At 46.2% G+C, this 19,817-nt stretch overlaps 1 protein-coding gene across 1 annotated transcript in view; it reads left to right on the top strand.

Moving 5' to 3' along the window:
• The window catches only part of AFAP1L1 (actin filament associated protein 1 like 1), a 62,980-nt gene that overhangs the window by 40,006 nt on the left and 3,157 nt on the right, over window positions 1-19,817 (top strand). Inside the window, exons 10-18 of the mRNA XM_023514912.1 lie at window positions 2,992-3,108; window positions 3,345-3,497; window positions 5,196-5,407; window positions 7,421-7,566; window positions 8,206-8,278; window positions 9,995-10,106; window positions 13,176-13,340; window positions 15,566-15,759; window positions 17,614-17,742. Coding sequence (XP_023370680.1) covers window positions 2,992-3,108; window positions 3,345-3,497; window positions 5,196-5,407; window positions 7,421-7,566; window positions 8,206-8,278; window positions 9,995-10,106; window positions 13,176-13,340; window positions 15,566-15,759; window positions 17,614-17,742 — 1,301 coding nt within the window. The remainder of the gene's footprint in view (window positions 1-2,991; window positions 3,109-3,344; window positions 3,498-5,195; window positions 5,408-7,420; window positions 7,567-8,205; window positions 8,279-9,994; window positions 10,107-13,175; window positions 13,341-15,565; window positions 15,760-17,613; window positions 17,743-19,817) is intronic.

Raw genomic sequence — 19,817 nt, 5'->3', positions numbered from 1 at the left:
CCAGAGGAGGGAGGACCAGAGGAGGTCACACTTGAACTGTGCCATGAGAAGTAGGTTGAAATTTATCTATTAGACAAGGAGTGAAGGAGTCATTAGTCAGTTGGCCAGACCACTGGCAGACATGTACTGGTGATTATACTTTGCCAGGTACTGGGAGTAACAAAGAGCCTCAGACCAAATCTTCCCTTTAGGGACATTACAGTATTGGGGGAGGGTCTTTTTTTTTTTTGGCTGGGGCTGGGTTTAAGTCTGCCACCTCCGACATATGGGGCCAGTGACCTACTCCTTTGAGCCACAGGTGCCGCCCAGGGGGAGAGTCTTGCACGATATAATAAAGGCCAACATTTATAGACCATGATTGTGTGCCCAACATTGCTCTAAATGCTTTACCTTGATTAACAAGGGTGTCATAATTTATGTGACAACTCTTTGAGTAGGTACATTTTCAGAGGAGAAAGCTGAAGCTCAAGGAGATTTACCCAAAGTCACCCATAGGATAAGAAACGTGGCCAGGATTTAAGCCCACTCTGAGGGCAGCCATCCGGAGTGCCTGCCCCACAAGCCCCTAGTGAGCACCTGGTACACCCAGGCCCCATGCTGGGCACTGTGATGCAGGGCGGACAGGCACAGATCTGACCTGGCACTTCCGGCCCAAGTGGACACAAATCAAGTAATTGTGCAGACCTCTAAATGTCAAGCTGCATAAGCCCAAGAAGGGGAAAGTACAGGTAGCCTGAGAGGGTGTCAGAGGCTTGCTCCTGTCCAGTGTCTGGGAACCTTCCCCAAGGAAGTCACATTTCAGATAAGGATGAAGTTAGCAAGGAGGTGGAGGGCAAAGGCATTCCAAGCAGAGGAACAGGCATCAGAGTAGGAGGAAGCGTAGGATTGAAAGTGGCCAGTGTGGCTAAACTCCGAGAGAAGAGGGAGCTTGTCTGCCCTATTAGGTCCTAGAGAGCTGGTGAGAGAAATGGGGACTCACACTGGCTAGAGGGACTGGAGTACTTAAGGAAGACAGGCATCCATGTTGAACCTCATAGCATGGGCAAGGGCCAGGCATGGTGGCTCACGCCTGTAATTCTAGCACTCTGGGAGGCCAAGGCAGGTGGATTGCTTGAGCTCAGGATTTCAAGGTCAGCCTGAGAAAGAGTGAGATCCCTCAAAGTGGAGGAGAAGGAAGGGGAGGTGAGGGGAGGGAGTGGGAGTGGAGGGGAGGGGAGGGAAGGGAAGGGAAGGGAAGAACTAGCTGGGCATCTTGGTGGGTGCCTGTGGTCCCAAGCTTCTCAGGAGGCTGAGGGAAGAGGAACTATTAAGCCCAAGAGTTTCAGGTTGCTGTGAGCTGTGATGATGCCACAGCATTCTACCCAGGGTGACAGAGTGAGTCTCTATCTCAAAAAAATATAAATAAATAAAACATGGGCAAGATTTCACTGGGGCAGAGGTGCCTGGGGGAAGGGGACACAGAAGCAAAGGGGTCAGGCAGGGTCTTTAGGAGTGAAAGCGATACTCTCATGCCAGGTGGGTGCTAGAGGAGAAGTTCAATGCTATCCTCACCCATCTTTGCTATTAGTGGAGCCAGAAGGAAAACATTGATGGTGTCAGGGTGTGTGCATGAGAGAGAGAGAGGAGAATATGTGTGTGCACCCAGTTGGAGGTGCAAGCTGTGGGGCAGTTTGAAAGACTTGTAAAGAGGAAGAAGAGGCAAGCTTGGCTTTCTTGTAGCTGAGTGTCCCGGGAAAGGCAACTGAAATGTTCAGGGTGGTCTTTCTGGTGCAGAGTGGGAGTGGGTCTGTTTCTCCATGGGATTATGTGAGTGCAATGTTGTCATCGTCGCTGAGTTTATTCCACCGTGCTCACAGTATTGAGTTGTACTTGCCGTCTATCTCGATGAAAAGCCATCTGTATACTGTTATAGAACAAATAGAACCATAATTTTCATTCCACAAGTTACAGAGGTGATTCTTGACCTTTTGACAGGTCTTTACCTTCTAACTGTCTTTCTGACCGTTGCCATTTTTCTATCTCTTTGGAAATTGAGGGGCGCACATGGCCTTTCCTCCCCTTTCTGCCCCCTAGTACTGTGCTTATGGAGAAGAATCCCTGAGCCTGGTGTGGGGACCTAGGGAGGAAGGGTTTAGGGCCCTCGGAGCTCTGTAGTTTTTCCTTCTGAAGTGAGTGCGTGCCATTTTAATCCTGCCCAAGTCTGACTGACAACAGTTCAGCTTCCTGGAGCAAGGTGGCAGCACAACACACAAGTGTTAGAAATGACACAGTCTGTTAGCCTCATAATTTCACCTGGGCTCCCTGGTCCCTTCCGGCAGCCCTCCAAAGTAGGTGTCATTTTGGTGAGAAAACCAAGCTTTGGGAAGACGGCAGGATTTTTCCACATTTCCACAGCTAGTAAGTGGTAAGGGGAGTGATAATTTCTTCCTGGATTGGTCTAACTACTCACTCCATCTCCCATGGCACCGAGTAAGCACTTAGTTGATCTCATATAAATGACTGAATGAATGAATGTTCCAGAGTTGGTTTTGGCTGGCAATGAAGCTGTTAACACAGACTGCGTGGGGGGGGGGGTCCTCATCTACCCCCATCTAGGATCATAGTGGACTCCTGTTGTGACTGTTTTGAACGTGTGTCTGCCAGCACATCTCTTTCCTTCATCCTCACTGTCATCTTGGTTCATGCTCTGAGTCTCACTGTGATCAGATTAACACTTTTTTAAGTGGCTCTGTTACCTCCAGTCTTGTCCATCCCCACGATGCCACTGGAGGGAACTTCCTACACAAAGCTGTATCATACCAGTGCCCCACTTAAACACCTTCCCAGCTCCCTGTCACTTGCAAATACAGTCTGAATTCCTAAGGCATCTGTCTCAATGTGTGGCATGGTATGAGGCACACAATAGTTGCTGACAAAAATTATCACATTCATGGGTAGCTGGCGGGAGAGTGAACCAGCAACATGGTACTTCTGAGAGTGCTCTCTGATGTGGGGCTCTGTGTGTCCCTCCCCAGAGGCTGTCCCAGGAGAAGCAAACCTCAGATTCTGACAGCCTGGGCATGGGCGACAACTGTTCAACTCTTGGCCGGCGGGAGGCCTGTGAACACGGTAGGAACTTCTGGGGGTTCAGGCTAGAGAATGCTAGGGCTGGGAGGGGCCTTGCCCACAAGCACATAGTGGCACAGCAGGTGCTAACTGTTCAGAGACCTGGCTAAAGTGACCCAGCCTGCCATAGCAGGAGCTGTAGGCCTATCCCTGTATGCGGGGCCACCAGAAAGGTCTAGGGATGGGTAGGCCTGGGGCCTTGGGCTCCCCCACCACCCAACCTATCTCTTTGCCCACAGGAAAAGGCAAAAAGAGCAGCCTGGCCGAGCTGAAGGGCTCAATGAGCAGGGCTGCTGGCCGCAAGATCACCCGAATCATCAGCTTCTCCAAGAAGAAGCCACTGGCCGATGACCTACAGACGTCCTCCACTGAGGAGGAGGTTCCATGCTGTGGTGGGTACAGGGCCTGGGAGAAGGGGAGTTCAGGCCCTGTGGATGTGGGCACCTGGGCTAAAGCCAAGAGAACTTCCATTCCTCATTCACCTGGCCCCAGGGCAGGGAAGAGAATGCAGTCCTCTGCATGGCTAACTCTCACTCTGCCAACAATCCATGCCTTCTCCTGACTTCTCTCTCCTGAGGCTCTGAAGCTTAGCAAAAGGAACCCCATACAACTGTGCTCCCTCTGACCTTAGCCCAAATCACTGGGGTTCATTTGCTCAGTTTCCTCCACGATAACAAGAGGAGAGTATCTTATTTCCCGGCATAAAACATGCCAAGTGTGTAAGTTACAACCAGTCTTATAAGGAAAGTTCTTGGATAAAAATATCAAAGTAATTTTTATTATAAATGCATTAAGTGTGAGTTAAATGAGTGCAAGGGGAGAAACATGTTGTTTTGCTCACATAAATGCAGCGTTGCATATACTGGAATCCAATAGAAAGTTATGTACTTTGGATATGCAGTAATACTCTACTGACCCTGAAAAACTGTTACAAAAGTACATGGCTATAAAGAAATATTTGGTGGGCCGGTGGACCATTGGGCCAGTGCTCACATCTATAATCCGAGCACTCTGGGAGGCCAAGGTGGGTAGATTGCTTGAGCTCACTAGTTCAAGACCAGCCTGAGCAAGAATGAGACCTCTGTCTCTACCAAAAATAGAAAAATTAGGCTCTGCCCCTGTAGCACAGTGGTTATGGCGCTGGCCACATGCACCGAAACTTCAGGTTCAAACCCAGCCCTGGCCAGCTAAACAAAATGACAACAGCAACAAAAAAATAGCCGGACATTGTGGCAGGCACCTATTGGGAGGCTAAGGCAAGAGAATCACTTAAGCCCAAGAGTTTGAGGTTGCTGTGAGTTGTGTTCAAGGGCAACAGCTTGAGACTCTGTCTAAAAAAAAAAAAAGAAAGAAAGAAAGAAAGAAAAGGTAGCCAGCGTCATAGGGGGTGCCTTTAGTCCCAGCTACTGTGAGGCTCAGGCAGGAGGAACACTTAAGCCCAGGAGTTGGAGGTTGCTGTGAGGTGGCTGATGCTATGGCACTCTACCTAGGGCAACAGAGTAAGACTGTGTGTCAAAAAAAACAAAGAAATATTTTGTAATTAGTGAATCAGAACATGTTGTGATAAAAAGTAACAATAATAAATTTAAATCTCAAATGTTTAGAGGTAATTCTAAGTCTGTGGGTCATCAGACTACCCAGAAGCGGATCAGTTTGTTACCACATGCTGCCACCAGGTGTCAGCATCATCTATTTTTTTTTTCTGTCTTTTCAGCAACAGTTGTGATTTTCGGGGAAGAAAAGGCAAGAGAGAGAATTGTGTCTTTCACACGTCACATATAATAGTAATTCCTGTCCTTCTCATTAAGCTTGGTGTGGTCCAAAGGCCTCCCAGCAACGTACAGATTTCACAGATAGGATCCCCACTTCACAACTAGGAAAGGGACAGAGAGATGAGAATGCCTAAGGTCGCAGGCAGGGAGAGGGTGAGCTGATGGGGGCCCCAGCCTTCTTCTCTCCAGCAGGAGTGAAAAGATAGTCCAGGCACCCTGTTGCGGGAGTAGAGAGTCGCGCAATCCGCTTTGCGCTCCGGCCTTGGGCGTCCCTGGGTGGGCTGTAGGGAGGTCACGCCACTGGTGTTCCTCCTCCAGGCTACCTGAACGTGCTGGTGAACCAAGGATGGAAGGAACGCTGGTGCCGCCTGAAGTGCAACACTCTGTATTTCCACAAGGACCACACGGACCTGCGGACCCACGTGAATGCCATCGCCCTCCGAGGCTGTGAGGTGGCCCCCGGCTTCGGGCCCCGACACCCGTTTGCCTTCAGGATCCTGCGCAACCGGCAGGAGGTGGCCATCCTGGAGGTGAGAGGAGCCAGTCCACGCGGTCCTTGGTGACGGGACTCTGGCCCAATACCATAGTATTGGGTTTGGGAGGGCTTGCTACCTACACTACCCGGCTGATGGGGAAGGAAAGCAAGCCAGACCACCCTCAAGGGACCCAAGTAGGCTTCCCAGACAACGCGCAGAACGCACACTTAAATTTGAATTTTAGGTAAACAACAAATATTTTTAATACAGGTATATCCCACGCAATATTTGGGACATACCTATACTTAAAATATTATTCATCGTTTACCTGTAATTCAAATTTAGCAGAGTATTCTGTATTTTTATTTACTAAATCTGGCAGCCCAGAACCAAGATATGTTTATTCTCCCTGACCTTAAAATCCCAAGCCTGAAAAGCACCTAGTCTGGCCCAACCCAGTCTGATTATGGAATCCCCTCTAAAGGCTTCTCACCAGGTAAGTCCCCTCTGGAACCATCCTCCTCAGACAAACCCCTGCCCTTCCCATCAGGCAACTCAAACATTTTTTAGAAAGATTTCTCCCATACGGAGCAAAAATCATTAAGCTCCATGAAGGCAGTAACCGTGCTGGTTCCACACACTTTTGCTTTTCTAGGACTCTGCTTGATGTCCAACACATTCTGTGGGCTTGAGGAATATTTGTGGAACACATAGGTGGAAAATATGTGATTTCATTTCACTGGGTCACTGTCCTCCTTACCCACTGGCCCCCACCCTCCTCTCTGAGGTCATGCAGGACACATGGGCTCTCCCTTCCAACTGGTGACTCTTTGGTGATTTAGAATTTAAAATATTAACACTGGAGGAAAACTTGGAAAACTTAAAAAACTACCTTTACCCGTTTTAGATAAGGAAACTGAAGTCAGGGCAGCCACAAGCTTTGTCCAGGGTTCTAGGCAGGGTCGGTGTTCTCTCGGTCCTGTCCCAGAACTAAGACCAGCTTCTTGGTTTTGTTCTCTGTCCAGTACTTTCTGCCTCTCTCAGTTCTTAAATTTCAAGAAATATCACCTCTGTAAGTCACTTTATTTTTTTTTTAATAGACAACCTTACTTTGTCGACCAGGCTAGGGTGCAGTGGTCTGATCGTAACTCATTGCTGTGTCAAACTCCTGGGCTCAAGGGATCCTTTTACTTCAGCTTCCCGTAGCTTTTACTTTTGATAGTTTGAGATAGGTCTCTGACTCCCTTAACTTAAAGATGGAGCTTTCAAACAAAAGGTGTGCTTATTTTATTGCTGTTTAACATTTGTGGGCTAATTTTATTTTATGCTAACAATCTTTAAATGAGAATTAACATAGTATGTGTTTAGTTGACCTGTGACTTTTTGGAGCTTTATCTACATACAGTACTTTTGTTATAATTACTTGAGAATTACAAAAAGAAATTGATTGAGTTATGTGAGAAATAGTCCTCTTAAAAAAAATAAATATTTTTTTTAAAATTCAGAAAATAGTCTGGACACAATGGCTTGTGCCTGTAATCTTAGCCCTCTGGAAGGGTTAGGCAGATCGATTGCTTGAGTTCAAGTGTTCGAGATCAGCCTGAACAAGAGGGAGACCCCATCTCTACTAAAAATAGAAAAACTTGCTGGGCATTGTGGTGGGTGCCTGTAGTCCCAGCTACTTGGGAGGTTCAGGCAAGAGGATCACTTGAGCCCAAGAGTTTGAGGTTGCTGTGAGCTGTGAGGCCTCAGCTCTACCCAGGGCAACAGAGTGAGACTCTTATCTCAAATAAAAGAAGAAAAGCAATCACAAAATACCCAAATATTGATTTTGCATCCAAATGGGAAGGCTTCAGATAGAAAGTGCTACCTTAGGTGGTCAGGGAGGGCCGCTCCAAGGAAGCGGTGTTTGAACAGAAACCTGGAGGGAAGGAAGGAGCTCCTTACATTTCCAGATGTGTGTTCTAGTCTTACTCCTCTTTGATCCCTAAGTACTGGGGACATAATAGGTAGCCAGAATCCCTGACAGTACCAAAATGAACTCTCCCTTTACCTCCTCTCCCTCAGGCAAGCTGCTCAGAAGACATGGGCCGCTGGCTTGGGCTGCTGCTGGTGGAGACGGGCTCCAAGGTCACTCCGGAGGCACTGCACTATGACTATGTGGACGTGGAGACCTTAACCAGCATCGTCAGTGCTGGGCGTAACTCCTTCCTGTACGGGTCGCTCCTGCCTAAGACCCTTCCTGTCTCAGCTTCGTCTCAGCTTCGTCTCAGAGGCTGAGTCCAGCTTCTGCACTGGGAGGAGAGGGAGGAAGAGCTGAGGCAGACTCTGCTTCCCAGGGAAGCCAGAATGGGTGCCCCCTCTCCCAGCAAGGAGCGGGGACCTGGCTGCAGGAGATAGCCCAGGGTTAGGGGCAAGCTGTAGATGGAATGAACAAAACTACAGAAGCCCTGGAGTAGCGGCCTGGGCTCCGCTCTCATGCCATGGGACCTTAGGTCCTCATACCCTTGAGCATGAGCATGTAGTCAGTATATGAAATTCAGCATTAGAAGAGCTGGTTTCAAGACCCAGCTCTGTCATCACCACTTGTGAGGGCTTGTGCTGGTTGCCATCTTATGTTTACTGACTCAGAATAGTGGTGATAATTTACCTGCTTTCCAGTTGCCGTGGTTCCACCTGTGAAGCCCTGGCACAGCATGGGGCATGATGCTGCCTGCCATGTTGCTATTACTAATCTTCCAACCTGCATTAAGAGCTGCTGCCAAAATCAAAGAGAGCATAGACAGAGATGCGCTGCAGGCTGCAAAGTGTCACCATCATCATTGCTATTGTTTGTACCTTTCATTTGCTAGATATGCGAGATCCTGCCAGAATCAGTGGCCTGAACCCCGAGTCTATGATGATGTTCCTTATGAAAAGATGCTGGTAAGTCCCGTGGGGATGTCCAGGAATGCGGCAAAGGCCACTTAATCAGCTCTCCCTCACTGCCTCTTTTATCTTCTTCCTCAAAGAGATCATGTTCATTTAACTAGCAGCAGCTACAGTTCAAGACCAGATTGAGCAAGAGCAAGACCCCATCTCTACTAAAAATGGAAAAACTAGCCGGGCATTGTGGCAGTTGCCTGTAGTCCCAGCTAGTTGGGAGGCTGAGGCAAGAGGACTGCTTGAGCTCAAGAGTTTGAGGTTGCTTTGAGCTATGATGATGCCACAGCACTGTACCCAAGGCACAGTGAGACTCTGTCTAAATTAATTAATTAAGTAATTGCAGCAGCTAGATGTGGAGCCCCATCCTTATCTCAGAGGGTATTTCAGAAAAGAAGTCCCTGACCCAGGAAGATGGGTAATACAATGGAGAGAGCCCAGGTCAGGAGGAAGAAAGGGCTCTGTAGACTGCCAAGCACTACCAACAGTGAGCTATTGTTTCCAAGTCTGAGCAAGATACCTGGCTCTCCTCTCTTTACTGTTCTGTGAGCTGATGATGTTGATCCCATGTGTCCAGTGTGGATGCTGACGATGGGGCTGCCCCAACAAGCTTTCACCTGGTAGATTCACACTCGGGGCTTCAGCTCCCTGACCAGTCTCCCTGCTGGCTTGCTAAACCACAGAGATGCCAACTTATTCATTTAGGGATAGGGAAGGTTTCTGTAGCCACATGACCTGGAATGCTCGCAGCAGCCTACCCTGTGCCATCCACTTCCTCAGAAAGCCAGAGGGGAGCCACACTCTGATCAGATGCTGGGGGTGGATTAGGCAGCATAGCTAGGGGAGAGAGAGGGAAGTATGTTCCTGAGGCTACCACTTATCTGCCAGCCAACACCCCTGCCTTGGACAGTGCTGGATGACAGTCTGAGTTCTCAACCTCTAAGATCCCTTTTCTAGAAACTTCTCCAGCCATCCTTCTGTTCATATGGTCTTTCTTCAGACTCAGAAGAACCAGTAGTTGCAGCTTGAGGTTTTTCTTAGTTGCAGAGTTTAGTAGCAAGACCCCCTTAGCACTTAAGGACATAAATGTTGGAGTCAGACTCAGGGCCGAGGCTCAGTGACCTCAGGCCTCAGTTCTCTGGTCCTCACTTCCCTGGTCCTCACTTCCTCGCTCCAAATGGATATGATAAAACGTACCTGCTAGAACTATTCCAAGAGTTAAATGAAATACTTTGTGTAAAAAAAAATTAAGCACAGCATCTGGACATTAGAAGGTCCAAGAGTAAATAGTACTGTTGTAAACAACATTGTTTTTATTTTACAATATTATTTTTATTTTACTATATATTATCATATCTACCCATGATTTCCTGAGTTTTGACTAGATTTTGAGTGTTCCTCATATATTCTTCATGCATGAATGTATAGCCAGTTTATTAAGTTCTGTCGCTTCCAGCATTGACGGATCTCAGCCATGACTTTGCCTTCTGCTACGGCCCCCAACCCCCCTCCCCCGCAGGAAGGGACAAGATTTGAATGATACACTTCTAGTGAACGTGTTCTATAAACTGTTGAGTGCCACACAACAGTTATGAAGGCCAAGGTTTCAGAGCAGAGTGCTCACACTGAGTGAGGACCAGAACACACCCCTGCACTCCCCCTGCATTGAGGCATCTGAGCCTGCCTGCACTTAACCATCTTCCTCTATCTCCCACCCAGGACGAGGAGCCCGAGCGTCCCACGGGGGCCCAGGTGAAACGCCATGCTTCCTCCTGCAGTGAGAAGTCCCACCGCATGGACCCGCAGGTCAAAGTCAAGCGCCATGCCTCCAGTGAGTTTTCTGTGGGCCTGCCCTGCTGAGCAGGGGGCAAGAGAAGGAAGGAGGAGGGGGTGGCAAAATCAGTTTCCTCCAGGGGTCAGGTGGGTAAATAAATGACTGAAGTAAGATGCAAGAAAATACCCTAAGAAAAATAATGGCACAAGCATTGGCCTTAAAGGGAATATGACAGGGATTGGGCGGGGGTGGGGGGGGGTAAACTCAGGTCCCAGCTGTAGGGGTCACTTCTGCTCAGCCAGAGCCAACGGTCCCTGCATAGCAGTGCCACTCCCCCCATGACAGATTTGCCAATTATTCAAAAGAGGACCGAAATCTAGATCTTTTGTGAAATCTACTTATTTTTTACAAATCAGCACCTACTTTTTAAAAAACTGAACACCAAATGAAGCCAAGTAGAAAGAGAAATTGTTTACAAGTTGTATCCATTTCAGAGGCTAACAATTTGTCATTTCTGATTTGGGGAAAAGGAGAACTAAACCCCTCCAAAATCCCTGGAGCCGGCTCCCCTCTGTGTCCCAGCCCTAGCTCTGCCTAGCACCCAGGGGGGATCTGTGAATTGCCTGATTGCCACATTGTACAGTAATGACTAAGTATGCCAGACAATGCTGTTGAAAGTCCTGTTTGGCTCGGCGCCTATAGCTCAACCGGCTAAGGCGCCAGCCACGTACACCTAAGGTGGCGGGTTCGAATCCCCAGCCCGATCCCGCCAAAACAACAATGATGGCTGCAACCAAAAAATGGCCGGGCGTTGTGGCGGGCGCCTGTGGTCCCAGCTACTTGGGAGGCGGAGGCGGGAGACTCGCTTGAGCCCAGGAGTTGGAGGTTGCTGTGAGCTGTAATGCCACGGCACTCTACCCAGGGGAATTAGCTTGAGGCTCTGTCTCAAAAAAAAAAAAAAAAGAAAGTCCTGTTTAATTTCCAGCACTAATCTCTGCTCCTGTGTGATTTGTCTTTCCTAGCAAGCCAGCTTCCTGTAGGGTAGCGCCTCCCAAGGGTTTTTCCTTTGTTGCTTTACATCTCTAATTCCCAGCATCTGAACAAAGTCAAGTTCTGTTCTTTGCTTTCTAAAGATCTATTAATATTTTTAAATGCTGTTTTATATCATAACTTCATTTCACTAGATAATTCCTTTCTAGGGGTCAGGAAATCTGTATTCCATTCCTCCCTTGACCACTAAATTACTGTATAACTTTGGAAAAAGTCATTTGTCCTCTCTGGGTCTGAGTTTCCTCTCTAAACAGAGGGTTGCTTGCTGGGTAACATTCTTTATGTTCTACTGTCATTGGTGCTAGAAATTCAGAGCATGTAAGATTAAAGAAATCAACAAATGTGAAAAAAAAAACCCTAACAACAAAGACAAAAAAAAAAGCTGATCCTTCCTTCAAATCAAATCTTATGTGAAATTCCAGTTTGTAGAACAAATATAAAAGTGGAGATACTGCTGGGCGTGGTGGCTCATGCCTTTTCATAGGTACTCAGGAGACTGCAGCAGGACTGCTTGAGGCCAATAGTTTGAGACCAGGAGGGGAAACACAGAGACTCTGTCTCAAAAATTTAAAAAAATTTCAATTAGCTAGGTAGGGTGGCACACACCTGTAGTCCCAGTGACTGGGGTGGGGGTAGAGGGTGATAACAAGTAGAGATACTGTGGTTGAGGCCCACTTAGCCTCCCCTTTCCCAGAGAGTGGCCTGTTGGCCATCCCTGTGAAGCCAGAGGGTTCCTTGCAGGGCAGTCAGAAAACACAGTGGAAAATCACTGATGTGGCTTTTCAGGTGGAGAAACTGAAGAACACAAAAAGGAAGGTGTCTTAGTTTATTCAGGCTACTATAACAAAATACCACAAATACTGACTTACTACATAAACAACAGAAATTTATTTCTTATAGTTTAGAAGAGTCTGGGAAGTCCAAAATCAAGGTGGCAGCAGATTTAGTGTCTGGTGAGGGCCCGTTTCCTGGTTCACAGGTATCCATCTTTTTTTTTTTTTTAATTGAGACAAAGTCTCACTGTTTCACCCATGCTAGAGTGCCATGGCACTAGCTAATAGTTCACAGCAACCTCAAACTCTTGGGCTCAAACAATCCTCTTGCCTCAGCCTCCCAAGTAGCTGGTACTACAGGTGCCCACCACACCACCTGGCTAGTTTTTCTATTTTTGGTAGAGACATGGTCTCACTCTTGCTTAGACTGGTCTGGAACTCCTGAGCTCAGGCAATCCACCCACCTTGGCCTCCCACAATGCTAGGATTACAGGCTTAGGTCATTGTGCCCAGACAAAAGTATGCCCTTTGAAAACCAAAGTGCATTATATGTCACAAAATTCATTTTATAATATGATCATAATTATCAAAAATTTACTAAGCACTTATTTGCCAGGTACTATACTGAGTACTTTTTTTTTTTTTTTTTTTTGAGACGGGGCCTCAAGCTGTCCCCCTGGGTAGAGTGCCATGGCATCACAGCTCATAGCAAACCTCCAACTCCTGGGCTCAAGTGAGTTTCCTGCCTCAGCCTCCCAAGCTGGGATCACAGGCGCCCGCCACAACGCCCGGCCATTTTTTAGTTGCAGCCATCGTTGTTTGGTGGGCCCGGGCTGGGAATTCGAACCTGCCACCTTAGGTGTATGTGGCTGGCGCCCTAGCCACTTGAGCCTATGGCTCGGAGCCATAGGCGCCGAGCCTATACTGAGTACTTTTCATTGATTATCTCATTTAAACCTTACCACAACCCAGGAGGTAAAATTATCCATATCCTTATTGCCAAATAGGTCTAGAGGGAAAGACACAAAAACACTATGCTTCACTTATATCTGCTGTCACACAACCAGTCAGGGGCAAAATGAACACAAGCCTTGGTCCGTGTGCTCCCGAAGCCCTTGCTCCTAGGCCCTGTGCTCTGTGGCTTCCTTTTGCTCCTTATTTCCTACATATATCTAAGGGACTAGACCTAAATATTCTCATTTGGTAGATGGAGAAGTTTAGGCCAAGAGAGCGGCTAACGCCACCCAAGTACCTTTACTAAAGATCAGAACTGAGGGCCTTTTCCTTCCCCACATCTCTGCAGGTGCCAATCAATACAAATATGGCAAGAACCGGGCTGAGGAGGATGCCCGGAGGTACCTGGTAGAAAAAGAGAAGCTGGAGAAAGAGAAAGAGACAATTCGGACAGAGCTGATGGCACTGCGGCAGGAGAAGAGGGAGCTGAAGGAAGCCATTCGGAGCAGTCCAGGTACCTAACGTGGGTGTGGTCCTGAGCACCCAATGGGTGTCACAGCCCTGGGCACAGTAAGAGGAGGACCGCTTCTGCACAAGGCACCTGGTTTCCTACCCAGAAGCGGTGGGCTTCTCCTCCCCTTCCTCCTCGTCCTCCTTCTCTTCATCATCACCGTAATTCCAAATTAAAGGAAATGCCATTAATTTAGTAGCTGCTTTAGAGTAAGGGGATGAAAAGCATCATAGTAATGTTTACACCTAATGAAGTAAGATGCAGCCTGACTTTAGAAATGTAAAAAACAGAAGTGCAGCTTAGAATCAAGGAAATAGGAGAGATCATTTTGCACCCCACTTCCTTCATTCACAGGTATGTGGGAAACATTGGTCCAGGTGCTGGGAATAATGGATAGTGACACTTTCCTAGGGCCCTCGTTTTGAACTCAGGGACCTCAGCAGGCCCTGCCTACGCTGGCTCCTCCACACCCCATATTCTTCTGTGTTTCCTTTGAATTCTCCAACTACAGTTTGCCCCACTTTCAGCCTAAGGTTTCTCCACCTGCTGGAGGGAGCAGAAGTCCTGTCCTTACAGAATATGTCCGAGATCACGTAGCCTCGTAAGAATCTGGTGGGTCTGTGGACCCTTTTCTAAGAAGAAACACCACAGTTAACAGTGTTGGAGATACTTGCAGGAGCTCATATGCCTGCTCCTGCAGCCCATCCCTAGATTGCCTCAGACTCCAGGAGCCTTACATTGAAACCCTCCTTCTGGGTTAAAAACAAGACTTACACTGTGTGGCAAAAAACCAGAATCAAGTACAGGAAGGCAGTTTGGTTTCAATATAAAGAATTCTCTAGGCTCGGCACCTATAGCTCAACCGGCTAAGGCGCCAGCCACGTACACCTAAGGTGGCGGGTTCGAATCCCCAGCCCAGACCCACCAAACAACAATGACGGCTGCAACCAAAAAATAGCCGGGCGTTCTGGCGGGTGCCTGTGGTCCCAGCTACTTGGGAGGCGGAGGCAGGAGACTCCCTTGAGCCCAGGAGTTGGAGGTTGCTGTGAGCTGTAATGCCACGGCACTCTGCCCAGGGGGACAGCTTGAGGCTCTGTCTCAAAAAAAAAAAAAAAAGAATTCTCTAAAGGTCAGAACCAGGATATGGAGCGGGCTGACTGCTCTCCTTGTCCTGCTCATTTTTTTTTCTACAGCACTATCACTTTGTAACATACCAGATTATTATATTCATTATTTTGTATGTATTGTTTTTCACACACATACCCACCTGAACATAAGTTCCATAAGGGTGAGGCTCTTTGCCTGCTTGTTTACTGATACATCGTTCACTAGCCTCTGACAGTTCCTGATACACAGCATAGTAAGTACTCAGTACATATTTACTGAACAAATCAATCTAAGGAATTCAGCGTTATTGAAAAACCTTTCAGTGCAGTCTCCCTCAGGACAAAAAAATGGAACTAACTTTTAAGCCTGGTAAGACCCAACACTTAGCACTAAAAAGATACTAATATAAGTTTGTTGGATTAAACTGAATATGCAACAAAATCTTACTGGAAACTCTGCTCTGTATAAAGCCCTGGGTTATGACTCTTGTTTACAAGTAACAGAAATCCAAGGTAAACTGGCACAGAAATGAAAGGAAGAAAAATGTTGGAAAATTGCAAAATGAGGTACATGTATAATGAGGTCCAGGGACTTAAAAGAGGCCACCAGGAAGCTAAGCTTATTTCTCCCCCTTCTGCTTCTGCCCTCCTCTACTTTGGTTTCCTCCTCCCCCTTGTGGTAGCACAGTGGCTGCATCGCTCCTGCCCTCACCCAGTCCTCTCAGCTACTCCAAGTTTCACTCTGATGGTCTAACGTTGCTTGATCCCTAATACTCTCACTGTGACCAGAAGATGAGTTGTGACCATGAACCATGCCTAAGTAAGTTATATGCCAAACCCTTGAACTAAGCATGAGGTCAGCCTCATCCAAACTATATGGAATGAGAAGGGAAAAGTAGTCTCCCAATGAGAAATCAGGGCACTACTTCCAAAAGATAGAGAAATGGGTACCAAGCAGGTAAAGACCACACTACCCAGCATGGAGCTGGAACCTCAGGCCCAAAGTCTGTCTCTTGGCCAGGACTGAGGGGCTGGAAAGGCCCTCTGTGAGAGGTAGACAGAGGCCTGAGGCCATGCCAGACTCCCTCATGCTTCAGGCCAGGTTCTGCTGTTTCTTATCAGTGTCTGTGGACTCAGGAGCAAAGTTAAAGGCTCTGGAGGAAGCGGTTGCCACCCTGGACGCACAATGTCGGGCAAAGGAAGAGCGCCGGATTGACCTGGAGCTGAGGCTGGTGGCTGTGAAGGAGCGCTTGCAGCAGTCCCTGGCAGGCGGTCCGGCCCTGGGGCTCTCTGTGGGCTGTAAGAACAAGAGTGGGGTGAGTCCACTGCCTTCTACAATGAGGGAAGCTGCTCCCTTATCCCTTCACACACCACAGATCTCTCCATCCTGACCATTCTTTTGGGGCAGAGGTAATGCTTATTTACAGATGAGAAAACTAAGGTACAAAAATGCAGGGGGGACCTGCCACTGGTGTCAGAGCTAGCAAGAGGACTCCTAAAGCAAGTTGCCTCAGTTCTCTGGGCTGTTGTTCTCTCCACAGCAGCACCACAGTTTGCTTTTATACTGAAAGTGATCTTAGAAATGGCCCTGGGGTTATTGGTCATGACATTAAATAATAGCTATCATATGCTGAATAACAAACATGGGTTAATCCATGTACCATGGACCATGTACCATGTACCATGTACCATAGGCCAGTACAGCATCTTAACCTCACACAATCTTCACGTAGTATTGACAGACAAGGAAACTGAGGTTCAGCAACCCTGCAAGGAAGGTACTCTCACCTTTAGTGGGACCTTCTGAGAGGAAATTTCCCTAACCTCATCTATATCAGGGTTTCTCAACCTCAACACTACTTACATGCTGGGCCAATAATTTTTTCTTAATGGGGTTCTGTTCTAAGGATGTTTAGCAGCATTCCTAGCCTCTAACCCATTGGTTCCCAGTAGCACCTTACCTCCAGTTATGACAACCAAAAACATTTCTAGAAATTGCTAGAAATGTCCCCTGGGAGAGCAAAATTGGCCCCAGTTGGGAACCACTGGTCTAAATTCCTCATAGCATGTAACCACAATTTGTATGTATGTGTGTGTATATATATTTGTGTCCTTACTTGTCCAATGTTCTGTCTCCCGCTAGATTGTATTAAGAATTGGATTATGTCTGTTTTGTTTATCATTAAATCCCTAGCCTTTTATACGGTCTGAAAGATAGTAAGAATGCAATAAACACTTGTCAAATGAGTAAGTTTTGTCCGCTTTCAGGTAAGGAAGTTGAGACTCAAAGAGATGAAATAACTTGTCTAACAAGTGTGACTTCTCAGTGGGAGATGCATCATTGTAGTTGTCCCCAGTCACACTGCCTGCCCCTCCATGGGATGTTCTCAGCGTCATTTCGCAGATGAAGAACATGAGGGCCAGGGACAAAACAACTTCCCAACCTGACAAAGGGCTGGTGGATGAGCTAGAACTGATTCATTCATCCCAGCTGCTTTCTCCAGAAGGCCCTGATGTTCCCATTCCAGAGCATTTTTCTCTCCACTTTTAATCCTTTTGATGCCCTTTGGAGATAAAGAGAAATCCTTTCTAAATTCCTTGCAGGCTTAGCTGTTATGATGGCATGCTTAAGAAACTACATCCATCCTCAACAATGACGAAGCAGAGCAAAACTTATAAAAAAAAAAAAAAAACACCCCTATATCCTACATCCAGTTAGGTACCAAGCAATTGTCTGGAAAATGTAAGGAATAAAGATAGGGTTGGAAATGAGAAGGAATACAGGAAAGAAGCTGAGTAGGGTTGTGGGGCAGGAATCCTGGTTCTCCCAATTTTTGGCTACATGACCTTGCATAGCAACTTGACCTTCCCCATTTCCTCACCTGTAAAATGGGATGACTAGTAATAGTACCTACTTCGTGGGCTTGTTGAAAAGCTAAATAAGCTGACTCACACGATGCCTGGTGCATAGTGAGTGTTCAGTAATTTTAATTGCCGTTATCTTTATCCCAAGACCCTCAAGTATCTTCTTCCTCTCACCTTGTTCAGTAACGTCATGTTTACTTAGTACCTTCTATTGTAAAGTTTCCTTGTTCTTTTGAGGACAGGATTCTGACTGCAGGCAGCCAGCACCAGACCTCACCTATGTAACTATTTCTTGCCATCAACAGGACACTACAAATAAAGCCCAGAATAATGCTCCAGAGCAAGCTCTTCCAGTCAACTGTGTTGCTGAGCTGAGGAAGAGGAGCCCATCCATTGTAACCACCAACCAAGGAAGGGTGCTACAGAAAGCCAAGGTACAGCAATAGTCAAAGAGCCCTCTTTCTATGGAACCTCGCTCAAAACGAAAAAAATCAGCTAGTGAGAAAGGCAAAGAATTGCCAATACATTTCTGTAGGAAAATTCATAAACTTTCCTCAAAGGGGATAATCCCCAGATCTCATTCAGAGTCTATTTACTGTTAACACATATTTCTACTAAACTCAGTCATGTGGTTTCTGAGACAGGAAAGGTTCCATCTCATAAGCATAGAATCTGAAGATGAAGGTGGCAGGACATGCCCAGAGTTATGCAAGGTATCACTGCAAGAGGAGAATGCAAACTTGCCTCATCCCATTTTAAGTCCTGAGCTCACTCCAGGATGCTGGTCCACAGTCCCTGCTGTGTGATTCTTGGGGTCAGCTGTGTTGCATAACTTTTTAGATTTTATAAAGGTAATGTGGTATGAATCATTATGAAAAGTTTTGAGAAACACAAAAATCAAGAAATGTAAAATCTGCATGATTGGAAACTAATGAAGCCCGCCCAGCAACACTGATAAGCCAAGCACGTCGAAACTTGAATGGGTTGATCAGAAAAGATACTGTCAACTGTGTTTCTTGGAAATGAAATAATGACCTATAACACAGTCTTTCTCAAAACTTTCACAGTGACCCATATAAATATCCACGATATTAGTGAGCACTTTATAAGCAAACATGTTAATTCTATAGCCAGATGTGAATATTCATATCACATAAAATGAAGATTAGAAACAGCCTCACATCAGTTCAGGTCAGGTTTTGCCACCAGATGAGTTTGTACCAAAACATTTGAGAAATATTTTGCTTTCAGAGCTTTGGGGATTTCAGAATTGCAGATAACAGTGTGGGCCTGTGTTAGTCTATTTTCTGTGGCTCATAACATAATACCTAAAACTGGGTAATTGATAAAGAAAAAATTATTTCTTAGATGTATGGAGTCTGAGACATTTATGGTTGAGAAGTCTTAAGTTTGAGGGGCTGCTGGGGACCCTGACAAAATTGCTAATTATGCCAGCTCAGGTCTCTTTTCTTCTTCTCATAAAGTCACCAGCCCACTCCCATGACAACCCATTTATTCATTAACCCACTAATCTATTAATCTAAGAATGAATCAATCCATTCATGAGGGCAGAGCCCCCATGACCCAATCACCTCTTAAAGGCCCCACTTCTCAATGCTACCACACTGGGGATTAAATTTCAACATGAGTTTTGGAGGAGACAAACACTTACACCACAGCAAGACCTGAAAAACAAATGCCTAGCACATCAGCGATGCTGGGCAAGCCTTGCTGAAATTGATACTGCGACCTGTCTGGCAGTAGCACAGAATATCTGAAAAACTGGTAGGAAGTGAGCCTGGGAAGATAGTTTGATATAGAAGGACCTGAAGCTAAATTAAAGCATGGAGATCCATGAGTTTTTAAGGAAAAGTTGTTTTTGAAACTTTTGTTTCAAATTTTGTTTAAAAATACAAAATTAATCTTTACTAATTTAAAATAAAAGGGGAAAGTAAAATGGTGGTTGCTAAGGGCTGAGGGCTGGAAGAATTGGGAAGAAGTTGGTCAAAGAGTACAAACTTTCAGTTTTAAGATGAATTAGTTCTGCGGATCTAATGTACAGCATGGTGACTACAGTTAACAACGCTGTATTGTACACTTAAATCCGCTAAGAGAATAGATCTTCAGTGTTCCCACCACAAAAATAAAAACAAATGGTAATGAGATGAGGTGACAGATGTGTTAACTGACTTGACTGTGATAATCATAAGTAAATAAAAATAAATGAAAAATAAAATGTTAAATTAGAAAAACAAAAGGGGGGACGTTCCATTTGAAGTAATGGGAAATTTCTATTTCATTCATTCAAAAACACATAATGGGCACCTGCTTAACACTGGCCACTGTACTACTTTCAATATTTTCTTTCATATCATCTTTGCAATAACCAAGTAAAGTGGGCATTCTTAACCCCAATTCCACAGCTGAAGAGATAGAAACTTAACTGGTAGATAAAGCAGTGAACAAGAACCAGTGGCTCTCAGGAAGCTTCCAAGCTAGTGAAAGGAAA

This window comes from Otolemur garnettii, unplaced genomic scaffold (genome assembly GCF_000181295.1).
Source record: "Otolemur garnettii isolate 467f Iridium unplaced genomic scaffold, OtoGar3 scaffold00003, whole genome shotgun sequence".
Lineage (NCBI taxonomy): Eukaryota > Metazoa > Chordata > Mammalia > Primates > Galagidae > Otolemur > Otolemur garnettii.
This window is presented reverse-complemented; position numbering and strand designations above follow the sequence as displayed.